We start from the raw sequence: 18509 nt of genomic DNA, 5'->3' as shown, positions 1-18509 counted from the left end.
TTTTTTTTTTTTTGTCTTTTGTTTGTTTGTTTGTTTGTTTTTAAGAAATAAGGAATTGCACTTTACTTTAGAAATGCATAAATAAGTGGCTGTGTACATATTCAATATAAATGTCCATGAATTTCAACATTAGTTTTGCTTCTGTTTTTACACCATAATGGTCGCAGAGTTTGTGTGACTCATGATAGCACAGGCTAAAAACATATTCTCACGTCAGGTGTAACTACAGAACATTTATTTGGTCAAGATGCAAAACATACAACACCCTACATCTACACAGCATTATTGCTCATAATTAAGCAGATACAAGTTTTGTTTCAGCAATAATACTCATTCATGCAATAATTCATCCCAAAGAAAGACAACTTAAAACTATAAAAGGCAAAATTTAACTCATATACTCATATATGACGCATATAGACTATCACGTGGCTTCTCTGCCATTTCATAGGGCAATTGGTCAGGTGACATATTTTCTCACTATGGATGTAAATATAACAATATAATTATACTTCCAAACAAACAAGTCTCGGATGTGGATTTTATTTAATTTAACTTGGGCGTTTAGCTGTTTCCACTAGTAATGGATGTAGGCTTAAATCTACACGCTAAAAATAAGCTTAATCTAATATAGTCTAAATTACTTTAATGCACATATTTCTACCATTACTATAAGATTTGGGTAAAATTACTGGAGACATGAAAATAGAAGATTACCCCGTTCCCATGTAAGCAAATTATGCAACTGTCTTAATGGGAACGGCATACTGAGAATTAATCACAGGGGATTAAAATGTGACTTTGAAAGTGACTGTTTTCTAACGAGAAAAAAAAAATTCAGTTAATCCACAAGAGGAGCCAGTCATCTGTCCTGTATGTTGACTGTCCCAAGTTGAGTCACAAGAGGGCAGTGCGCATCTATTCATATGGCGTCGCTGCCAAAACCTCATCAGCTGCTCCACTAACATGCTGAGGACTGTTTATGCATCGGCGTCCTTTAAATAACTTGCGGGTTCAGTTCTTGTTGGAAAGTGTGAACACAAGTCACCCTGCATTACTATCTCTAGATTCAGTCCTGTCAAGCTTGAAGGTGTCTAATGAAGCGAAGAAGGGAAATAGTGACATTAAAAAAATAGTTTCAGTCAAAGTTTGCAACAAAAACAGCTGGTCTTCAGCTAAATTTCAAGCTATATTAAAGAAAATCATGTATGTTTGCATATCTTTAAGCCCAATATACCCCAATCATCCTACACATAAATCACATACATAAATAAGTAAATGCATACATACATACATAATCCTATAGGCAATCTGAAAATCTGTCTATGGTATCCTTATACTATATCTTTCTATAATGCATTGTATTATACATGTATTTGTTCTTCTTCTTCCTATGGGGCATTTTAGGGGAATAGATCATAATATTCTTCAGATTAAGTAGAAGCTTTAGCTCCAGAATTAGATACTGTGTGACAAAACTAAACAGGAGTAAACCACTTTAACTCGAGCAACAGAGACAAGCTTTGTTGTGTGACAGCCTCCAGCAGACACTCATCTCCCAAACACTGTCCCACAGAGTCTCAACCAGCAAACTGAAGAATAGCGACGTTTTACTTTGAATGTATTTTCACGGAGAGAGAATTGTCTATATAAGGATGCATGTTTTGACTGGAGGTTTCTCTCTCTCTCTCTCTCTCTCTCTGCAGTATAATCACCAGACAGTTGTGTATAAATTATCCAGCAACAAAAGTTTTGGGGATCCTCAGGGGGGGCAAAACTTTAATATCATGATTTGGAAAAAGTTTGGGAGTCACTACTCCAGGTAGCCTCGCATCCCGCACCCCCACCCTCCTCTCCCCTCCCCTCCCCTCCCCTCCACTCCAAGTGTATTGCAGCTTTAAACAGTCCACAATGCCTTGCGGTGTCCCAGTTCCGAAGCGATGTATTTACCAGCAGGAGTAATGAAACGGGGAGAGGGGCATTTTCCGCAGCTTATTGGTTAGACCGCAAAAGACTAGCGCACGGAGAGGGCTGCCAGAAACTTTCGGACGGTGGACAAAAACGGTGATAACCCTTTCTTTTCATCTTCTGTGTCTTCCGGTGTCTTTTTGCCCGGCAGCGAAAACGTTACTTTGTCGCAATTCGTTGGAAGTAATTTACTGGGCAATGGTGAAGAGGGACAAAATTTTGCGGAATTCACGTCTTTACCTGTATTTTCTCCCGACAACTTCACTTTGGATAGGCAGCAGGGAGTTGAATCCTTTTGGCAACATAAAGGTAAGAGTATTTTTTCATAGCAGAATGAGCAGCAGCCAAGACTATGGAGTTGTGAGGCTGAGATAACGGAAACAGGACTGTAGTAGAAGAGTTGGGCTACTCTCTGAACCGACCAGAACCCATTATCGCCATTTCTCCAGGCTTGTCCACTCGCCACCAACAATAAAACGCAGGCTGTACTTTAATGGGAAAGAGGTTAGGTGTTCATGTTTTGCGTCTTTCAGGCTCTATAGCGTAGCAGTCAAGTCAGTCAGGGCTACAATGCTTTTTACACTACTCATGCCTTTGTGTGTTTGTGAAAAAACGACCAATTACAAAGAGGCGTTTCTCAGCTGATTTAATTGATGACTTCTTCAGGCCTGCATATTTTGAAAAGCACTCAGATGCACTGTATAACACACTTTTTTTCTTTTTTGTGTCTCATGTGGTTCTGTATCATCTGTAAATATTATGAGCTCTCATGAACTCGAAAATCAGTCACTTTAAAATCAATACAGGATCTGTGAAGTTACTTTGAAATCTAGTTTAAGCAATCTCCAGTGCTGCTACCCTCCACAAACTTTAGGTGCAGCAGAATCAACCTGTAGCATCTCAGGACTCAGTAGCTGAATACAACCTCAATTTTGTCTCTCTCAGCCAGGTTGCTTTAGTTTGGAAATTTAGATGTGCAATTCAGTGGCTTTTGGTCTCACCTGGTATCAGGAACCTAACACCAGTACTGCTGGTACGCTGCAAACCCTTAGCTAAAGACTTTCTTCCAGAAAAATGAATAAGTCATATTGCATTGGGTCTTTTTTCTTTCATGGCTGACTGCAACACCAGGTGCTGAAAAACATGAGTTCAGTTTGGTCTTTAATGAAACAGTGTGAGTGACTGCCAGATGATGCCTAACAAGCTGCTGTCACATCTTAACCTTGGTCAGGGGCCTCAGTTGCCCCGCTAACCGTGGCTGCTGTGCCTCTGCCCTGCTGCAGGAGTCTGCTGCCTGCCCTGCTGCCTCTTCAAAGCTGGCTTTTGACTAGTGAATATGGCAAGGGAACAAAGGCGGCATTATTGCTGGCTAAACGTGCTGTCCAGATGTTTGAGATTCTGCCAGCGCTGACCTCCCGACTGGGGGAGGCTGCTCCAGAATCTAATAGTTTAACATCAGCCAGACAGGCGGAGGGGGAGGCTCGCTCCAGGGGCCACTGGAGAGCTGACAGGAGCTGGGGGTGCTGCCTGTAGCGTGACTGGATATGGCGTTAATCCCATGTGCCTAGATCTTCAGATCTTAGGGGAAGCCTGAATTTTGGACAAGTGCTTGGCTGCCTCTCTGCAGTGCTGCATCGTGCTTATGTTTTGAGGGGGGACCTAGAGATTTTAGGTGCCAAAGCTGACTATAGGAGGCTAGAGCAGAGTTTGTTTTCAAACTCTTTATGTGTGGAGAACTTGTTGTGAATTTTAAGGAAGCAAATTCAGTCTTTTGTAATGCTCACAGATGTGTACTGAGATGTGCATCATATTTGCTTTCTGATAGCAGATTCTCCTGTTGAACTGCTCACTGGATACAAGTATATCTCTGGGTTGCAGAAAAACAGCAACTTTAATTTGCCTTTCATTGCCAGTTATTTATATTGAAGGCAGCACATTGTTATTGTGTAGCTTGTCATTTGTGGGGAAGCTAATGCAATTGAGGTACTAATTACCGGAGAGTGAGGTAGCATTGTGGACGGCATGGTGCTGCTAGAGATTTCAGAAAATGATTGATAGTCATCAGATAATTTGCCCCTTCTGTTTTTTGTTTTTAGTATTATTGTCCCTGCCTTGTTAAGGATTTAGAAAACATTAGTCTGCTGATATTGCTGATTTCAATCTCCATTTTCTTAATGGCATACTGTCTCCAGCTGCAGTCTGTTGAAGTGTCACTGAATAGCTGTTGTGGAGTTAGTAGTCCTTTTAGTAGCGAGTAGCGTGATAGATGTTCAGATCACAGGGTGAAAGGACTCATAGCTCCCTTATCTCCAAGCCATGGCCCATTGCATTCTCAGTGGCCAGGAATGCATTGACTGGATGTTATCAGTTTCCACACTACAGGATCAAGGCCTGTTTCTGGCAATAGTCTTTGCCATGATCTGTAATGTTCACACTTGACAGGAGGCATTGCATACAGGCCAGGCTGGCATACTGGGGGTTTTATCTGGTTCCCACCACAAGCCCTTCCAATCTCAACCGCAGGGATCCCACATGTTATCAGTCTGGTCTGTTTTACATTATGGTATACTACTGCTGCCCTGAGGCATCTGAGGCCCAGAGATTACCCTGTGCTTTTTGTGAGGGCACTTCATGGCAATGCAGAGGCATTGAAAAGGCAAAAAAAGCATTCTCTAGTTTGTTCCAGGAGAGTTACCACCAGCGCTACCACAATACACTAGCATCTGTCCTTGGCTGCGCACAGAGATCTGTTTCACAAGAGATCTGTTACCAATTACAGTGGAGTATAAATTGCTAGTAATTACATGTTGCTCGGCAGGAAGTGCAATTTGAATTAAAGTTTGGTTAGAAATAGACAAGGAGTTTTAAAGCATTATAACAGGACCCCTATCTTTCCACAGTCTGTAAAGAACCCCATTTTCTTAAGTTGAGAGTAGCATGGGATACTGAGCATGTGAGAAACTTCTCATAATGACCTATTTGTGTTATTTTTGTGGTTTGTTTTAGCTATGTGTGCCTCTGGACCCACAGTGCCCAAGGCTCTTGTGTTTTGTGAAATAGCTGCATTGTTTTCCACCTTAGTGAACAATGGTCAGCAAGTTATTGGAGGAACTAGGGTGTAATAGCATCTATTCATGGAGGTAATAGTTGCAGAACATTAGTGTTTTCCTGTGAGATCATTTTTCTCAGACCGGTTCATTTGCTCCCTAAGGGGCTTTCTCCTGAGTCGTGCTCACTCTTAGTTTTGTTTTAATGTAATGAATGCCCATTTTGTTCTTTTCAAATGCGCCTTGTTCAGAAAGTTGCATGCTACTCAGGCCAGTTCATGATGTAGAATCTCTTTATACGCACTGAGGGATTTTGTTTGGGTGGATTTTTCAGTACACACTTAATCTACCAAAAATCAGTGCCATGTTTTGTGCAACATCGCACAATACTACATGGTAGAGGTGTACAGGGGTGTGTTGTCTTTGTATGTGTAGGAACACCCAGAGCATATGGTACGTTGTTGACACCAGTGGCCAGGAGAAGCCTTTCTCCTGCCAACCCACCGAGCTCCTGTAGGCCTGGTCCCTTGGCTGAGGAAACGGGAGCCGTGTCATCAGCAGTCGGACAGACAGGCTGCTCAGTGCTGCTCACACACCTCATGGTTCCCGGGACACAGAGCAATAAATACTCCTCAGCTAATACCAGATTGAAACAAATACATCTGGGCTATTAAGTCCATCTGGGTTTGAGGTTTCTACTGTGTTTGACTATCTCTCAACCGAGCTGCACAGGAATTTCAGCCTCTTTCTGTCTCACAAATGCATCTCTGGCATATGAGAAGGTGCACAAGATCAGGGAATGGCCATCTACCCAGGCTGGCCATAACAGGGCAGATGACTGGTGCAGAGCTAGAGATGGCATTGTGCCCCCAAACCACTGTGCCTGTATCATCATTTCTGCACAAAATGGAGATGTTCTTGCTGGCGTTTTTGTTTGCAGGGTTAGTAGTAATAATAAATGCCTCACTCAGTCTTTGGTATCTTCAAGGTTGTATAAACAAATGGCTTTTAGTCAGCTTTCTTTACTGCACATGAAAATGCTCGGGTTTCTCTGTACAGTTGTTTCTTCCATCTGGCAACTCTCTTGACTTAATAGCTGAACCTCTTAAAGTGGTGTAGTAAGGAGTAATTTTGTAAGCCAATTCATCTTTCCTCCCAGCGTATCCCAATCTTCCCTCGTACTGGTCCACTATGCCTGCTTTGCATCAAGACCCATGCTGTTTTTTTTTTTTGTTTTTTTTTTTGGAAAAAAGGGTTCAGCAACGTGGTGACAGTGTTTTGGGTCACTGCAGAAAAACCTTGATGTGTGACTAGTCCCTTTTTTCTTTCCATCCCTCAGTGCTTGCTGCCATTTAAGGACAATCTGAATGAAGGACAAAAGCACTTACTGAGCTGTAAATACGCCAAGAACAGAGAGAGATCAACAGCCAGGCCGGAGACAAAGGCGATACATACACACATAGACTGTTCCCAGGCACACAAAATTACATAAAGTCATAGTTCACTGTGAATAGTATGCACTTAAAGCTGACTTCCTAAATATCTGAAACAGAAAGGCTTTTCTCTGGAGTCCTTGGCTCTGTTTTAACTCTGTAGTGCTGTTTAATGTCTTCATCTGCCATATTTAGCAAAGCATTGAGCAGAGAAAAGGACAGTCTCTTGCGGATGACATTGAGAATGAGGGTAGGGAATACATCGGGGGGGAGGTGTGAAGGGTGCAGGGTTAGTTGACATAAGGACCTCTTGCTTCAGCAGTGCAGGTGCAGTGAAGGTTAGATCCAGCGGGTGTTACAGAGCTGGACAGATGCCATTCATAATCCCCCAGTAGACCGTCCTTGAAGAAAATTGTAATGAAGGAGGCTTTTCCCCTCCAGATGTCTATATCTAATATGTGTTCCATATCTGTAATGTCATCTTGCACACATGCTCTGCTAATAATTATGTGAATAATCAATGAATAGCATGCCATTCAAGCATCGGCATAGACGCCCTTGCAGTTAAGTTTGTGCCTCTGTAACCTTCAAACGTCTCCAAATCTTTCTCTAGCCAGCATCCTGAGAGTTAGTTTTGTTAGAGGATCATGAAGGTGCCCTGTTTCTAATATTATCCTTTTTATTATATTGGGAATTGGGAATAATGCAGCTTTCAAGCGCACATTTTGCCCATAAATATATCTGCCACAGAACAGGGGCATTAACTGAAGCAACCAAAGCAGGGTGTCGTGAGTTCCCTGTTGTTGTAATCTCTTCCCGTTCTGCCTTTTCCTGATTTCTCTGTTTCACTCGCTCTTTCTGTCCTCTTCTTCGGTGTTTCGCTTACTCTGTCTTCCTGCTCTCTCCTCACTGTCTCCACGTGATATCCTCCATACAAAAGCAGGAACCTGGCTTGGGAATTTCTGCTGGCAGACTCATCCTACCCCCCCCCAACAGACATGTACCTATTCATAGAGAAGGATAGAAAAACAGCATTATGGCCAGCTGGTCCTGGCAAGCGTGGCTGGACCAGTCCATTCCCAACTCAGCTACACTTTTTCCTCACCCAGCTGCTAAAAATAGCATGGCCATACCTGGTGATGAATTAACTTGTTTAGAATTAGTTGGCTGCTTGTGTTAGCAAAGTATTATCACAAGTGGAATGGTCTGCATCATTGTGTTTGAAGTCATAAAAAAATATAGAAGCATCTTTTAAAAGTGTAAACCAATAGAGGAAGACAGGGAGAGAATGGCAGATTTATTTGATTGGAGGGGCCTTGTTGTTTCATGTCAACACATTCAGCATGAATTCTGTATTAATTCTGTATTTTGTCAGCATTTGTCAGTAGCCTGGCATGGAAAATTAGCTAACAAATTGAAAAAAAAAAAAAAGTTTTTCAGTTCGTTGTGACTTTAAAGACATCACCCCTGGCAGCCGCTTACCATAACCCCTGGCCTTGAACACATATCCTTCCTGACTAACTGTTTCCTGTTTTTCCCCATGGTTTTCCTTTTCAGTGAAGAAACCAGAGGCGCTGTAGCTGCCCTGCACCTCCACAGCCTTCAGGAATGACGGGGCCAACACAACACATCTGGCCCTCTCGAACGTGACCCAACATGGAGCTCAAGGTCTGGGTGGACGGAGTCCAAAGAGTCGTCTGCGGGGTCACTGAGGCAACCACCTGCCAGGAAGTGGTCATCGCTCTGGCACAGGCTATAGGTAGATCACCATGCAAGGCACCATCTAAGTGCCCTGTCATCAGACATGTTAGGGTTTCGTGCTAGACTATAATATTTCTGTCTCCCATGCAATCAGTGGGATGGACTGTAGACAGAGCTGTTTTTGTCCATCCATCCATTTTTTTTTAAAGGGATATTTTAGACACCACTGGTCTGATTTTTATTCACTTTGGAAGGATAATGTATTTTTGCACTGTCCAAAGTTTTTTGAAAGTTTAAACTTCCAGAGTTTAAATTTACACCGATCGGCCTTATACAGGTGTTATTAGTACAGGATAAAATATGTAATTCAAGTCTCAGACACAGCTGGTTCAATTTGAACAAAAATTGGATGGATGACATTTTATAGGCACCATGTTCTGTAATTTATGAACATTACATCATTGGCTCGATGTTCATTTGAGCAAAATCATATACACCCGGCTGTCCTTACAGCTGGTACAGCACCACTTTCATTTTGATGAAACTTGGAAGGATGAAGTATTCTGTAAATCCATCATGGGGGACATTTTTTACTCCTTTCTGTTATATTCTCACAAGGTACAGGATGAAATGAATGGAATGATCAATCATTCAACAGTCATATTGATAATTAGACTAAATCATCTTTCTATCAAAATCTTGATGCTATGTGTTTCTTGCCAGTGTGCCAAAATGTGTGTGGGTGAACCGTGAGCTTACTGAAAGAAACTGTCAGTTTCTGTAAAGCAACAAATGCTAGGAACATGCACCATCAAAAATCAAGCTTCTAGATTCTTTCATTGGCTATTATGAGACTGATTAGATTGATTGATTGATTGACTGATTGAACAGATTTTATCAGATTGATTGATTTACTTTCACTTTTTATAGAAAAAAATTAACATTGTTAAATACCAGGTTCGTTTTAAGTTTTCACGCAACTAACATGCTACTTATGTCAAAAAAAAAAAGTATTGTATTTTCATACCTTTTGCATATTTTCATACTTAGTCTTACTTAGTCTTAAACTTAATTGTTCTGCACAGGCCAACATTGTATTTCTAACTCACAGCTAACATAGACCATTCAAAATGGACAATGATCAGTGCTGTTAATTCAATGCTGGCAATTGAATTAACAGACAGATGGTCATGAAGACAGGATTTTAGTGCAGGAGTTATGAAATGCTTTGTAGTCAGTCAGCCCAGATGGCGTACATTTATTTTCAATATCTTCATTTTAAATCTCAAAATTCAAAAGGAAAAATATTCAATATGGTAAGATAATAATTAATACATGGGTCTATGATAATACTTTTTTTTTATTCCACAAGACCATAGATAAAGTAGCATTTTACCATGAGCCGGTAGCCTTTGGGTCCCATCAGTACATTGCATCAACAGATATGCATACACTCAATGTGTGAAACCTGCTCCCACCACAATGCCTGCTTAAGCTGTTGTTTTTCATCAAGCACACACACATTTTTCACACTTTTCACATTTGGTTATGAAAGCAGTCATCATTGGTGCTGGAAGCTCAAACTGTTCGGAATAGAAGGGAGGACGTGAAGTCTGTTAATCAAGCTTTTTATGGTTCATCAACCTACAATTAAAACTGGAGCTGGTGGTGAATAAGGCTCACCAATCTGCCACAGTGCTTGTTGTTGACTGAGGACAAGTCGTGATCAAGTAAACAAATATTTGAGTCCTCTAGCTACATGGAAAGCTCCTGCTGGGCTACAGTGGGTCACATTCTGTTTTTAGTGCCTGTTGGAGATCTGAAGCCCCCCTCTTCCCCATATGGCTCCTTCAGGAAAGGGGGCAGTCAAGCAGGCTGTATTAACATCACTTCCCACAAAGCGTAGAGCAGTAGGAGGGAAAGTCTGACTCATCCATCCTTCTCTCTCGCCAAGATGAGAGAGCATCACCACTGAGACCCCTCCTCGCTTGCTTTTCATTTTTCTGGAGGAAAAATATGGACAGTTTTCAATAATCAGATGACAGTATCACCCGGTCACTTTGGCATTTTACAAAAACCGAAAATCGTTTCTGTTGACAAGCTCCTACCAGGGTTGTGTTATGGCATTCCTGAAAGAAATGTCAAAATTAATTAGGATAAGGCATCATCTAGCAGCACAATAATTTCAATTCAATTTTCATTTATCTGAATATGTCAAATAATGTATAATAATAATACAAGATTGATAGTACAGTAATAAAATACAAGAACAAATGTATGTTCTCGTGTTTTTTCCAGGTCGCACTGGGAGATACACTCTGGTAGAGAAATGGCGGGACACAGAGCGCCACCTAGCCCCACATGAGAGCCCCGTGGCTTCTCTGAACACCTGGGGCCAGTATGCAGGTGACGTCCAGCTCATCCTGCATCGCACAGGCCCCTCCCTGACTGAACGCCCCCCCTCGGAAGGACCGTCTCTCAGGGGCCCTGAACGCGGTCTGCATCGGCAGAGCCTTCCACCTCTTGCAAAGCTCCGTCATCCCAACGACCGCTCCCTCCGCCGCCGTGAACCACGCCGCAAGTCTCTCACCTTCACTGGCGGGCCCCGGGGCCTTAGGGACATACTTAGCGGAGGGAGAATTGGAGAGGCAGAGGCCAAACGAAGATTTCTCCTGGGGAATAACGGGAATCATCATCATGCAGGGGCAGGCATCGGGACCGTGTCTCCTGGCCTGTGGGCCTGTCGCATGGAAGACCTGGTCAGACTGGTGAGTCTGCAGAGAGAGACTCTTAACGTGCTGGAGAAGAGGCTGGAGACCTATGAGGCCGAGCTGCAGGCCTGGGCTGAGGGCCGAGGGGGGCGCGGAGGAGGGTGCAGTGGTGACACAGGAGGAGGTGGAGGAACAGGCCTAATGGAGGAGATCCTTAGGCTGGAGAGGCGTCTGAGGAAGAACGAGGTGGAGATGGAGGAGGAGGAGTTCTGGGCCAGCGAGCTGCAGATCGAGCTCGAGAGCGAGAGGCAGCTGGAGGAAAGGCTGCAGGAGCTGCATGGCCGTCTGCAGGGCTGTGAACTGGAGATTGAAGAGAAGATGGCACTGGTACAGGTGGGCTATTTTTGGAGCTGGACGGCTCTGAAGGGTGTGGACTCAGGAGGTCAGACAGACCTCAGCAGCAGTATTTTAGTAGAATTTGTGGGAAAAGGAAAGCATAATCAGTGGAGAGACTGAAGTCATCAGCTGGTTCTCTCTAATACAACTAATAATTTACTTTTCTTCTATGCCAAGGACTTAAGTGGTAATGCTAGTTTTACTACAGAGAAATACATTCTACATGTACATAGAGACATGTACTCTATACCACACTACTTATTTTTGATAGCCTTGGCATTTCCAGTACATACACACTGTACATACTGTAGTATGTGCACACATTATATGTTGATGTGTGTTTGAGCTGGGCAATATAATATCGATATAAATCCTTTTTTGCAGCAGCCATTTTGACATGAAATAACAAGTAAACACTGGTGTTACTAATGCCATTCATTTAGGTCCCATTCCATTGAAGTGAACCAGAGTCTTTCCTGTGAGGCAGCATGAACAACACCATGATTCATTAATGTCATTAGTGACACCTGTGTCTGTCTGCTATTTCATGTCAAAACGGCTACTGTGAAAAGGGTCTGAGATTAAATATTGTCTTGGATTTTAGCTATAGTAATATGAAATAATTTAAATGTTGCTTTACCTTGGTCTGAAAGGCTGTGTCACAGTAATGTGATACAACTTATTAGCCTGTCTTGGTTAACTAAAATGTCTTTATCTGCTCATCAAATCCACATTATTCACTAATTACAGATTATACTTTTTTTTTTAATAATTAATGTTCATTCCTAATTCTCTGAATTTTCTTCTATTTTCTTCTATGTTATGAAATCATCAAACCTCTGTTTGATGTAAAATATTGTGATATTTGATTTTGTCTGTATTGCACAGCCCTGTATGTGTACATTATGTGGTTGTGGTTTCCACCTTTTCACCACAGCTGTCTGTGTGTGTATGTGTGCTGTCAGGGTGTGGAGGCTGGCCTTGAAGAGGAGAGGCTCCAGAGGGAGCGACAGGAGACCCAGTGGGTCAGCGAGGCAGAGGCTCGGGCTCAAGTCCTCAGGGCCAAAGCAGAGTTGAAATCCCAGGAGAGACAGGCTGTCCAGCTGGAGAGCAGCTGCAGAGCTGTGGACAGATCACTGGGACAAAACAGCAAGAGACTGCAGGTGAGATGCAAGCACACACTGGGGAGTTTTTGTATCTGAAAACATTCAAAAGTACCTTATTTTGGTCAGCTGCAGTGTCCCTAGACAAGATACTCAGTCCTGTCATCCTGCTGTGTAGCTTTGACCTCCCTGTGAGGGGAGGGAGGGTGAAAAGATGAGATTCTCTTTCAGTGTACTGGAATCTCACAAAGAGATAATAAAAGTAAAACACTTACATTTATACTTCACTTATGCTGATGAATTATAAATTTCAGTTTCTGATTCATTAAGGAAATCCAGTGGAAAACTAGTATATGTTACAGATATACTGATTTATCTAAATTACTTGTATACCAAATGACTTGTAAAATACAGAAAATTAAGGAGATCTTTGTTTAAAACACTGCTCGTGCAGTGTGTATTTTGAGTCTTATTGGGGAGAAATGGATCCATAACAGGCTTTGCACTGACTTTTGAAGTTTGGTCTTACTTAGAACTTAAAGGTGCACTGCTTGCTGAGGGTTGACAAAAAACATGGAATACACATGTAATTCCTCAGTGAGTTGGAATGCTTATTCCTTGTTTTTGCCTCTTGAGGCTTACATCCTCATTCATATCAACCCATTTACAGCGCACCTTTTAAGGGTATCAGTCATTATTCCCTGTGTTTTATGCATATCACATTCTAGGGTTTGTGAGCTTAAACACACACACTTTCTTGCCCCCTTACATAATCTGCACCTGCAAGTCAATCAGTTTTGAGCTGTAATCGATCCTCCACCACCTGAATAATCCCTTGCTGTTGTTCCTGCTACTTCCATGAAGGACATGCAGCATGAGCTGGAGCAGCTGACCAAGGAGCTGAGGCAGGTTAACCTGCAGCAGTTCATCCAGCAGACTGGCACCAAGGTCACAGTGCTGCCTGCTGAACCCACTGAGGAAGAAAGCACCCACACCAGCCAAGGCATAGGTAATGCATTTTTAATACAGTTTAAATTGATGGATATTGCAAATTTATTCTCTTTTTAAGTAATTATCTATATTATATGACAAAGCCTTTGCCACAGCACACTCTTGGCACAAATGATAAGTAGGGACCTTACCTTCCAGATATATAGTCTGCGACATATGGGTCAATTAAATCTAAGTGATGGAGTAAAAGCCTGAGCCCAGACAAGCATTACAACTTAATCACATTGAGTCCTGTATGTCAGCATGGAGGCTCTTTGAGAATAAATGTTACTCTTTGGCTGCCACTCACATAGGCGACATATGACTTCCCTGATTTTTGTTTAAGTGCAGTTTGTCTTCAAGTCTGTCTGTGCATTACCGGAGTCACTCTGTCCCACCAAGGCTTTTATTGTTATTTTCTACCTCATGTCTTGACAGCCTGCTGGAAGAAAGTGACTCAGCTCAGTGTGCTCTTGTGTGTGTGTGTGTGTGTGTGTGTATGACCAAGATAGAGTGAGATTGTGGGGAAGGGTAGTAGAGAGAAAAGAAAGATAGGAAAGCAGAGTATAGTATCTGTTTCTCCCCCCTCCAGTGGCACTTATAGTCTCCATGCCAACGGCTGCATGGATACTAGCAGGCCCAGCGTCACTCATTCACCCTGCTCTCCATCTCTCTCTCTGTCCATCACTCTCTCCCTACATCAGTCTGCCCCTCTATCACACGCTCAGCAGTTTCTGTGATGGGCCCAGCGGACCATAGCTCTGCCATCCTAGAGGAGACTGGCAGCGAGCTGACACAAAACTAAGAGCACTAAATAATAAGAGAGTAGACAGATTGCCATAGAGACTGTCCAAATCCAGCTACTGTTCATCTACCAGCTGGATACTCAAAACTTTAGAACAGCAATTTCAGCCTACGCCAAGAAATATGCCTCATTTGTTGAAGGTTACAGTCTGCCAACAAGTTCAGTTACTGAAACTAGAACAGTATGTAATGGTTTATATACTAATGTGATTTGTTAATATCTGGTACACAGAGGTTTGCAGTCGTCAGTTAAATGAGGAATAATTGATTTCCATCATAAGTGAATTCACCTAGAAATTAAGATGTTAAAATGTACGAGTGGTTACTTTAACATTGTTTTAATTTCACCACTTACGATGTTGTTCAGTGTATAAGTTTGGCCTGTAAACAATTTAATACTTAATATGAACCAAAGCACTTTTTCATGTCAAGGTCCCTAAGTTAAAATAACTTAAAACGGGGCTGTGCAGCTTCATGAAAGTGAACTTGGGGGTTCAGGACTCTAACACAGCAGTTTATGCAGCACCTCACACTTAAATCACAAAAGCCCACAGAGCTTTTCTAAATAATTTCCCACAAAATATTTCTCTGACTGTATGGCCATGTGCTCCAGCCCACCCTTACATCAATCGAAGTTCTGGATCTCATTATTAGGCTTCACAGAAATGATTTTCCATTATGAAAAGAAATGGATTTAGTGTCCATGTCCTTCTAATAACTTACCAGAACATGTGTGTTGAATTAGAAAGAGCTTTTATTCTTGGACACAGAATGAGCTTCAGTGGTCTGCTCTTTGTGTAGCGCAATGCTGACTCCTGGTGGTTTGATGTTGTACAGCAGTTATCACATTCATCTATTCAAAAAATACTGTTCAAGTTGCATTTTCCTAATTTAATGCACAGCTACAATAAAACTTTAAGTGCTTTTAATTTTTTATTCAAAGAAAACTATAGGAACCAGTCATACTTTTGCAGAGATTAAGATTCAGAAAACATACTGAAACTCATTTTGTGCAAGATAGAATATAATTTTCACTGAAGTTTTTAGGATTTTCCTCTTTAATTTTGTTCAGGTCAAGCTAAACAAGAGCTTTCAAGCGTGTGTAATACAACAATTTGCCTCTTTTTCACCAAATATGTTTTCATGCCATTTTGTGTGGCATATCCTCTCATGTTTTTTCCTCGCTCAGATTTAGTTCCTCTCACCGGCTCCCTGAAGCGTCCCATGTCCTCTCACACGATGTCTGGCCACCTTCGGGTGCTCCACAGCCCTCTGAGCTCCGGCCTAAACCCGGAGGGGATCTACGTCTGAGGCTCAGCGACACAGTCCCGGTTTGAGGGAACATCTCCAGTCTCCCTTACACCTCGGTCCTTTAATTCACCCCAGCACTCCCTTGTGTCTGGATTTCTCTGTACAGGATACCTCAGTAGCACTCCTATGCACTGTTTTCTCACTCACACAGATCCGTCATGGAGTTATTACCTATATTTAGTGGCAGCAGCCTATGTAAACCAGCCGTCCTGAGTGTGAAGGCTCAAACGATGAAGGAAACCGCTGAATGAGAATCACGGAGCACTTGGTGGGGGTGACAGGTGCTTAAAAGTGATGAAGTGACCAAAAAACATCAGAGGCAGCAGCGTCATGCAACACAGCATAGGTGCTTGTCTGGAAAATATTGCGTCTTGCTGAACATCACACACTTGTCAGCATCCCTTTTAAACATATCCACTTACTGTACTTTTATTCTGACTTCAGTACCTGCTGAATGATTAGTATTGTTTTATCACTAGCATCATGAATCGGACTATACTGCTTTTTGAAAAATATTCCTCTTGAGAGTCTTGGTATGTGAATCCTTGAATTATAGCTCTAAAAACATAGGTATTTCTGTAGTAAGTGCATTTTACCCAGTTTAATGGCTGGTTCATATATCAGTAATGAAGGATCCACTCATCTCTGTGACATAAATATCTCTAGAGTCTTATTGTTTTGCATATCAGAATCAATTCCTTTAGCTCTGACTTTATGTACATGTTAAAACTATGCACAATGGTTATGGTTAATAGTTTTGTTACTGAAGAATGTTGCTGTCTATATGTACCAAAATGGTGGCATACTGTAAATACGTTTTCTTACTCAATTTTATTTAGTGAACTATATTTTATTACGAAGCAGTGTATTCACAGTTCCAAGAATGCAGTGTCTTCTTTTCCCGCAGTATCACCTGCATAATGAAACAGTGTTATTTTTATCTTTTTATCTTTTATTTTTCTTTGTTTTGTGTTGTTTTTTTAGATGACTACAAAGTATATTTTTGCCAAATTTATTATGCTTGTTCATCTGTAATGATCGGTGGCCAAAGATTATCGGGTCTCGTTGCATGTTTGTGTTGTTCATATAGCCATATCTGGATGTCCAGAGCACCTACAAGACAGTTAATTAGCCGAATGTTAAATCTAAAGGGGGGAGCATGTAATAATACCTTAGGTAGCCACAGATTGTGTGTGTGTGTGTGGGGGGGGGTCAATTTAGCTTTTGAGTCTGTAATCTATTACAAAAGGGAAAAGGGATGAATAAAACGCATGAAGCCCCTCTTTGATAGTAGTTCAGCTGCTAATCACATCAAAATAAGTGCCTTATATTCATTTTTGTGCATACAGCAATTGACATATACAAATAATGTACAGTAAAGCTTTAGCAGAATCACCGAAGCAATGATCGCGCTCAGTTCAGAATGTGAGTAAGATATCTGTAGATGTAATAGTGCCACTTTCCTGCACAGAGAGAAATGGCAATAGCATAGCAACAAAGAGGAACCTATTTATAATTATCTTTTTGAAAAATGATAGTGTTTTTGTAGAAATGTCAAGGGAGAGATCATTATTGATAGTGCTTCCCACTTTGTCACTGTGTTATTGTCGCTATAATATTATGTGCTGTAAATTTGTTGACATTTCTGTCTGTCCTTTTTTTTTTTTTTGTCTTGCAGCACATTAGATCACTTCTATTACCCAGGAAGAAACAGAGGGTTGTTTTACTGTTCAGAAACCACTTGTGTGAATTTTCCACCCTGGGATGAGAAGTAGCTGTGGTCCGTGTTTACAACTGTAAATGTTCTAGAGCTCTATAAGGTGTTGACTGTATATACCTGTTTTTTTGTTTGTTTTTTTGTTCTTGTTTATTTGTTTGTTTTTGTTTTTGTTTTCCTTCTATTTTCTTATTTTCTTTTCCCCCTGCCTTAATATACCGCAAAGTGTTGACAGATGTATGGCTGTAACTGGCTGCTGATACGACATGGATTGCATGATTCAATAAACTAATTGACAAAATTGGATGTTTTATGATCGTTACATGTGATATCAGTTGAAACCGCGCTGTGCATGTAATGAGAAGAATGTTTTATTGTATGTACTCTAGCTTGTAGTCTAGATGTTTGTGTCAAGCATTTCACCAGAAGAGGGAGACCTTCGCCCAGTAATCAAAGTGTGCGAATGAAGGAAAAGGCAATGGGTATATTTTCCACGCATTGAGTGATGAGAATCACACCAAGCTTTATGATTTGTGTTCCCAGGCAAAGAAATAAACCTTGTTATGTGGCCCTGCCCTGTGGAAGATTTGCAGAGGGTTTGCATGTGTAGCGATATGAAGGCAAAAATGTGTTTACTCAAACTTTTATGATTTCCTTTTACGTTGTGCTTTCCACTGGTGACTGAAGATATTAAAAGAGCTCTGTACTGTCAATTGCATTTGAGAAAGCAAAGGCTCTGGGCAAAGGGAACGCACCAGATGAGATTTTTTCTGTCTGTAGGTGGAGATGTTGCTGTGGAGGGCTTTGATGTTGACCATGTTCCTCTATGCTGAGGATTTACTCAAAAGGGGGCTGCACCTCAAGGCAGCATATGTTCCTTCCTAACCTTGAAAGGCATGCGTTTGTACTAATTGGACCACTAAGTAGCTGTGATCACTAGCGAGGCTCAAATCAAACAGAGCTGCATGGAGGCATCAAGGAGAGCTATCCAATTAATCATAAAGACTCAAATAACATTGCAAAAAGCCAGTAAATGGCAACAACAAAGACTGGGCTTGATCCCGCTTAAAACCTCCGACAAGTTGAAAGCAGGCCCCTTGTTTTGTATCAGCCAGTGCAGACTGAGGGTAATCTTACTTCATCATCCTTTTATCACATGACATTTGCTTAAAGCCTTGGCTTACTGTACATTCCACTGCTGTGACCTGTCAGATGATTAGAGCATTAGTAACAATACATTTCATCTGTGAGACTCTTGGTGTTGTTTATTCATGAAACCTGTTAGATATTACTGTATGTACTCTGACCTTTTTACCATGTCTTGTGTA

The 18509-nt window shown here is 41.6% G+C and overlaps 1 protein-coding gene across 2 annotated transcripts; it reads left to right on the top strand.

Annotated features, from left to right (window-relative positions):
• The first annotated feature begins 1937 nt into the window (after positions 1-1937).
• On the top strand, positions 1938-18433 carry rassf8a (Ras association domain family member 8a). Of its 2 annotated transcripts, none has more exons than XM_030053324.1 (6): positions 1938-2064; positions 8006-8207; positions 10448-11253; positions 12222-12419; positions 13224-13368; positions 15343-18433. In XM_030053324.1, exons 2-6 carry the CDS (start codon positions 8105-8107, stop codon positions 15462-15464), a joined length of 1374 nt encoding a protein of 457 aa, XP_029909184.1. In that variant the 5' UTR covers positions 1938-2064; positions 8006-8104; the 3' UTR covers positions 15465-18433. The 2 variants fall into 2 exon arrangements, with proteins under 2 accessions (XP_029909184.1, XP_029909183.1); XM_030053323.1 differs by having other exon boundaries at positions 1945-2277.
• The last annotated feature ends 76 nt before the right edge of the window (positions 18434-18509 follow it).

This window comes from Myripristis murdjan, chromosome 6, assembly GCF_902150065.1.
Source record: "Myripristis murdjan chromosome 6, fMyrMur1.1, whole genome shotgun sequence".
NCBI classification, from domain to species: Eukaryota; Metazoa; Chordata; class Actinopteri; order Holocentriformes; family Holocentridae; genus Myripristis; species Myripristis murdjan.
The sequence above is the reverse complement of the archived record's forward strand: the minus strand, read 5'-3'. Positions and strand labels throughout refer to the sequence as shown.

Coding starts and splice junctions, on each gene's coding strand:
- rassf8a (XM_030053324.1), top strand. CDS start 8,105: ATGGAGCTCAAGGTCTGGGTGGACGGAGTCCAAAGAGTCGTCTGCGGG. Junction 8,208..10,447: donor CGCTCTGGCACAGGCTATAG/GTAGATCACCAT, acceptor TGTTTTTTCCAG/GTCGCACTGGGAGATACACT. Junction 13,369..15,342: donor CCACACCAGCCAAGGCATAG/GTAATGCATTTT, acceptor TTCCTCGCTCAG/ATTTAGTTCCTCTCACCGGC.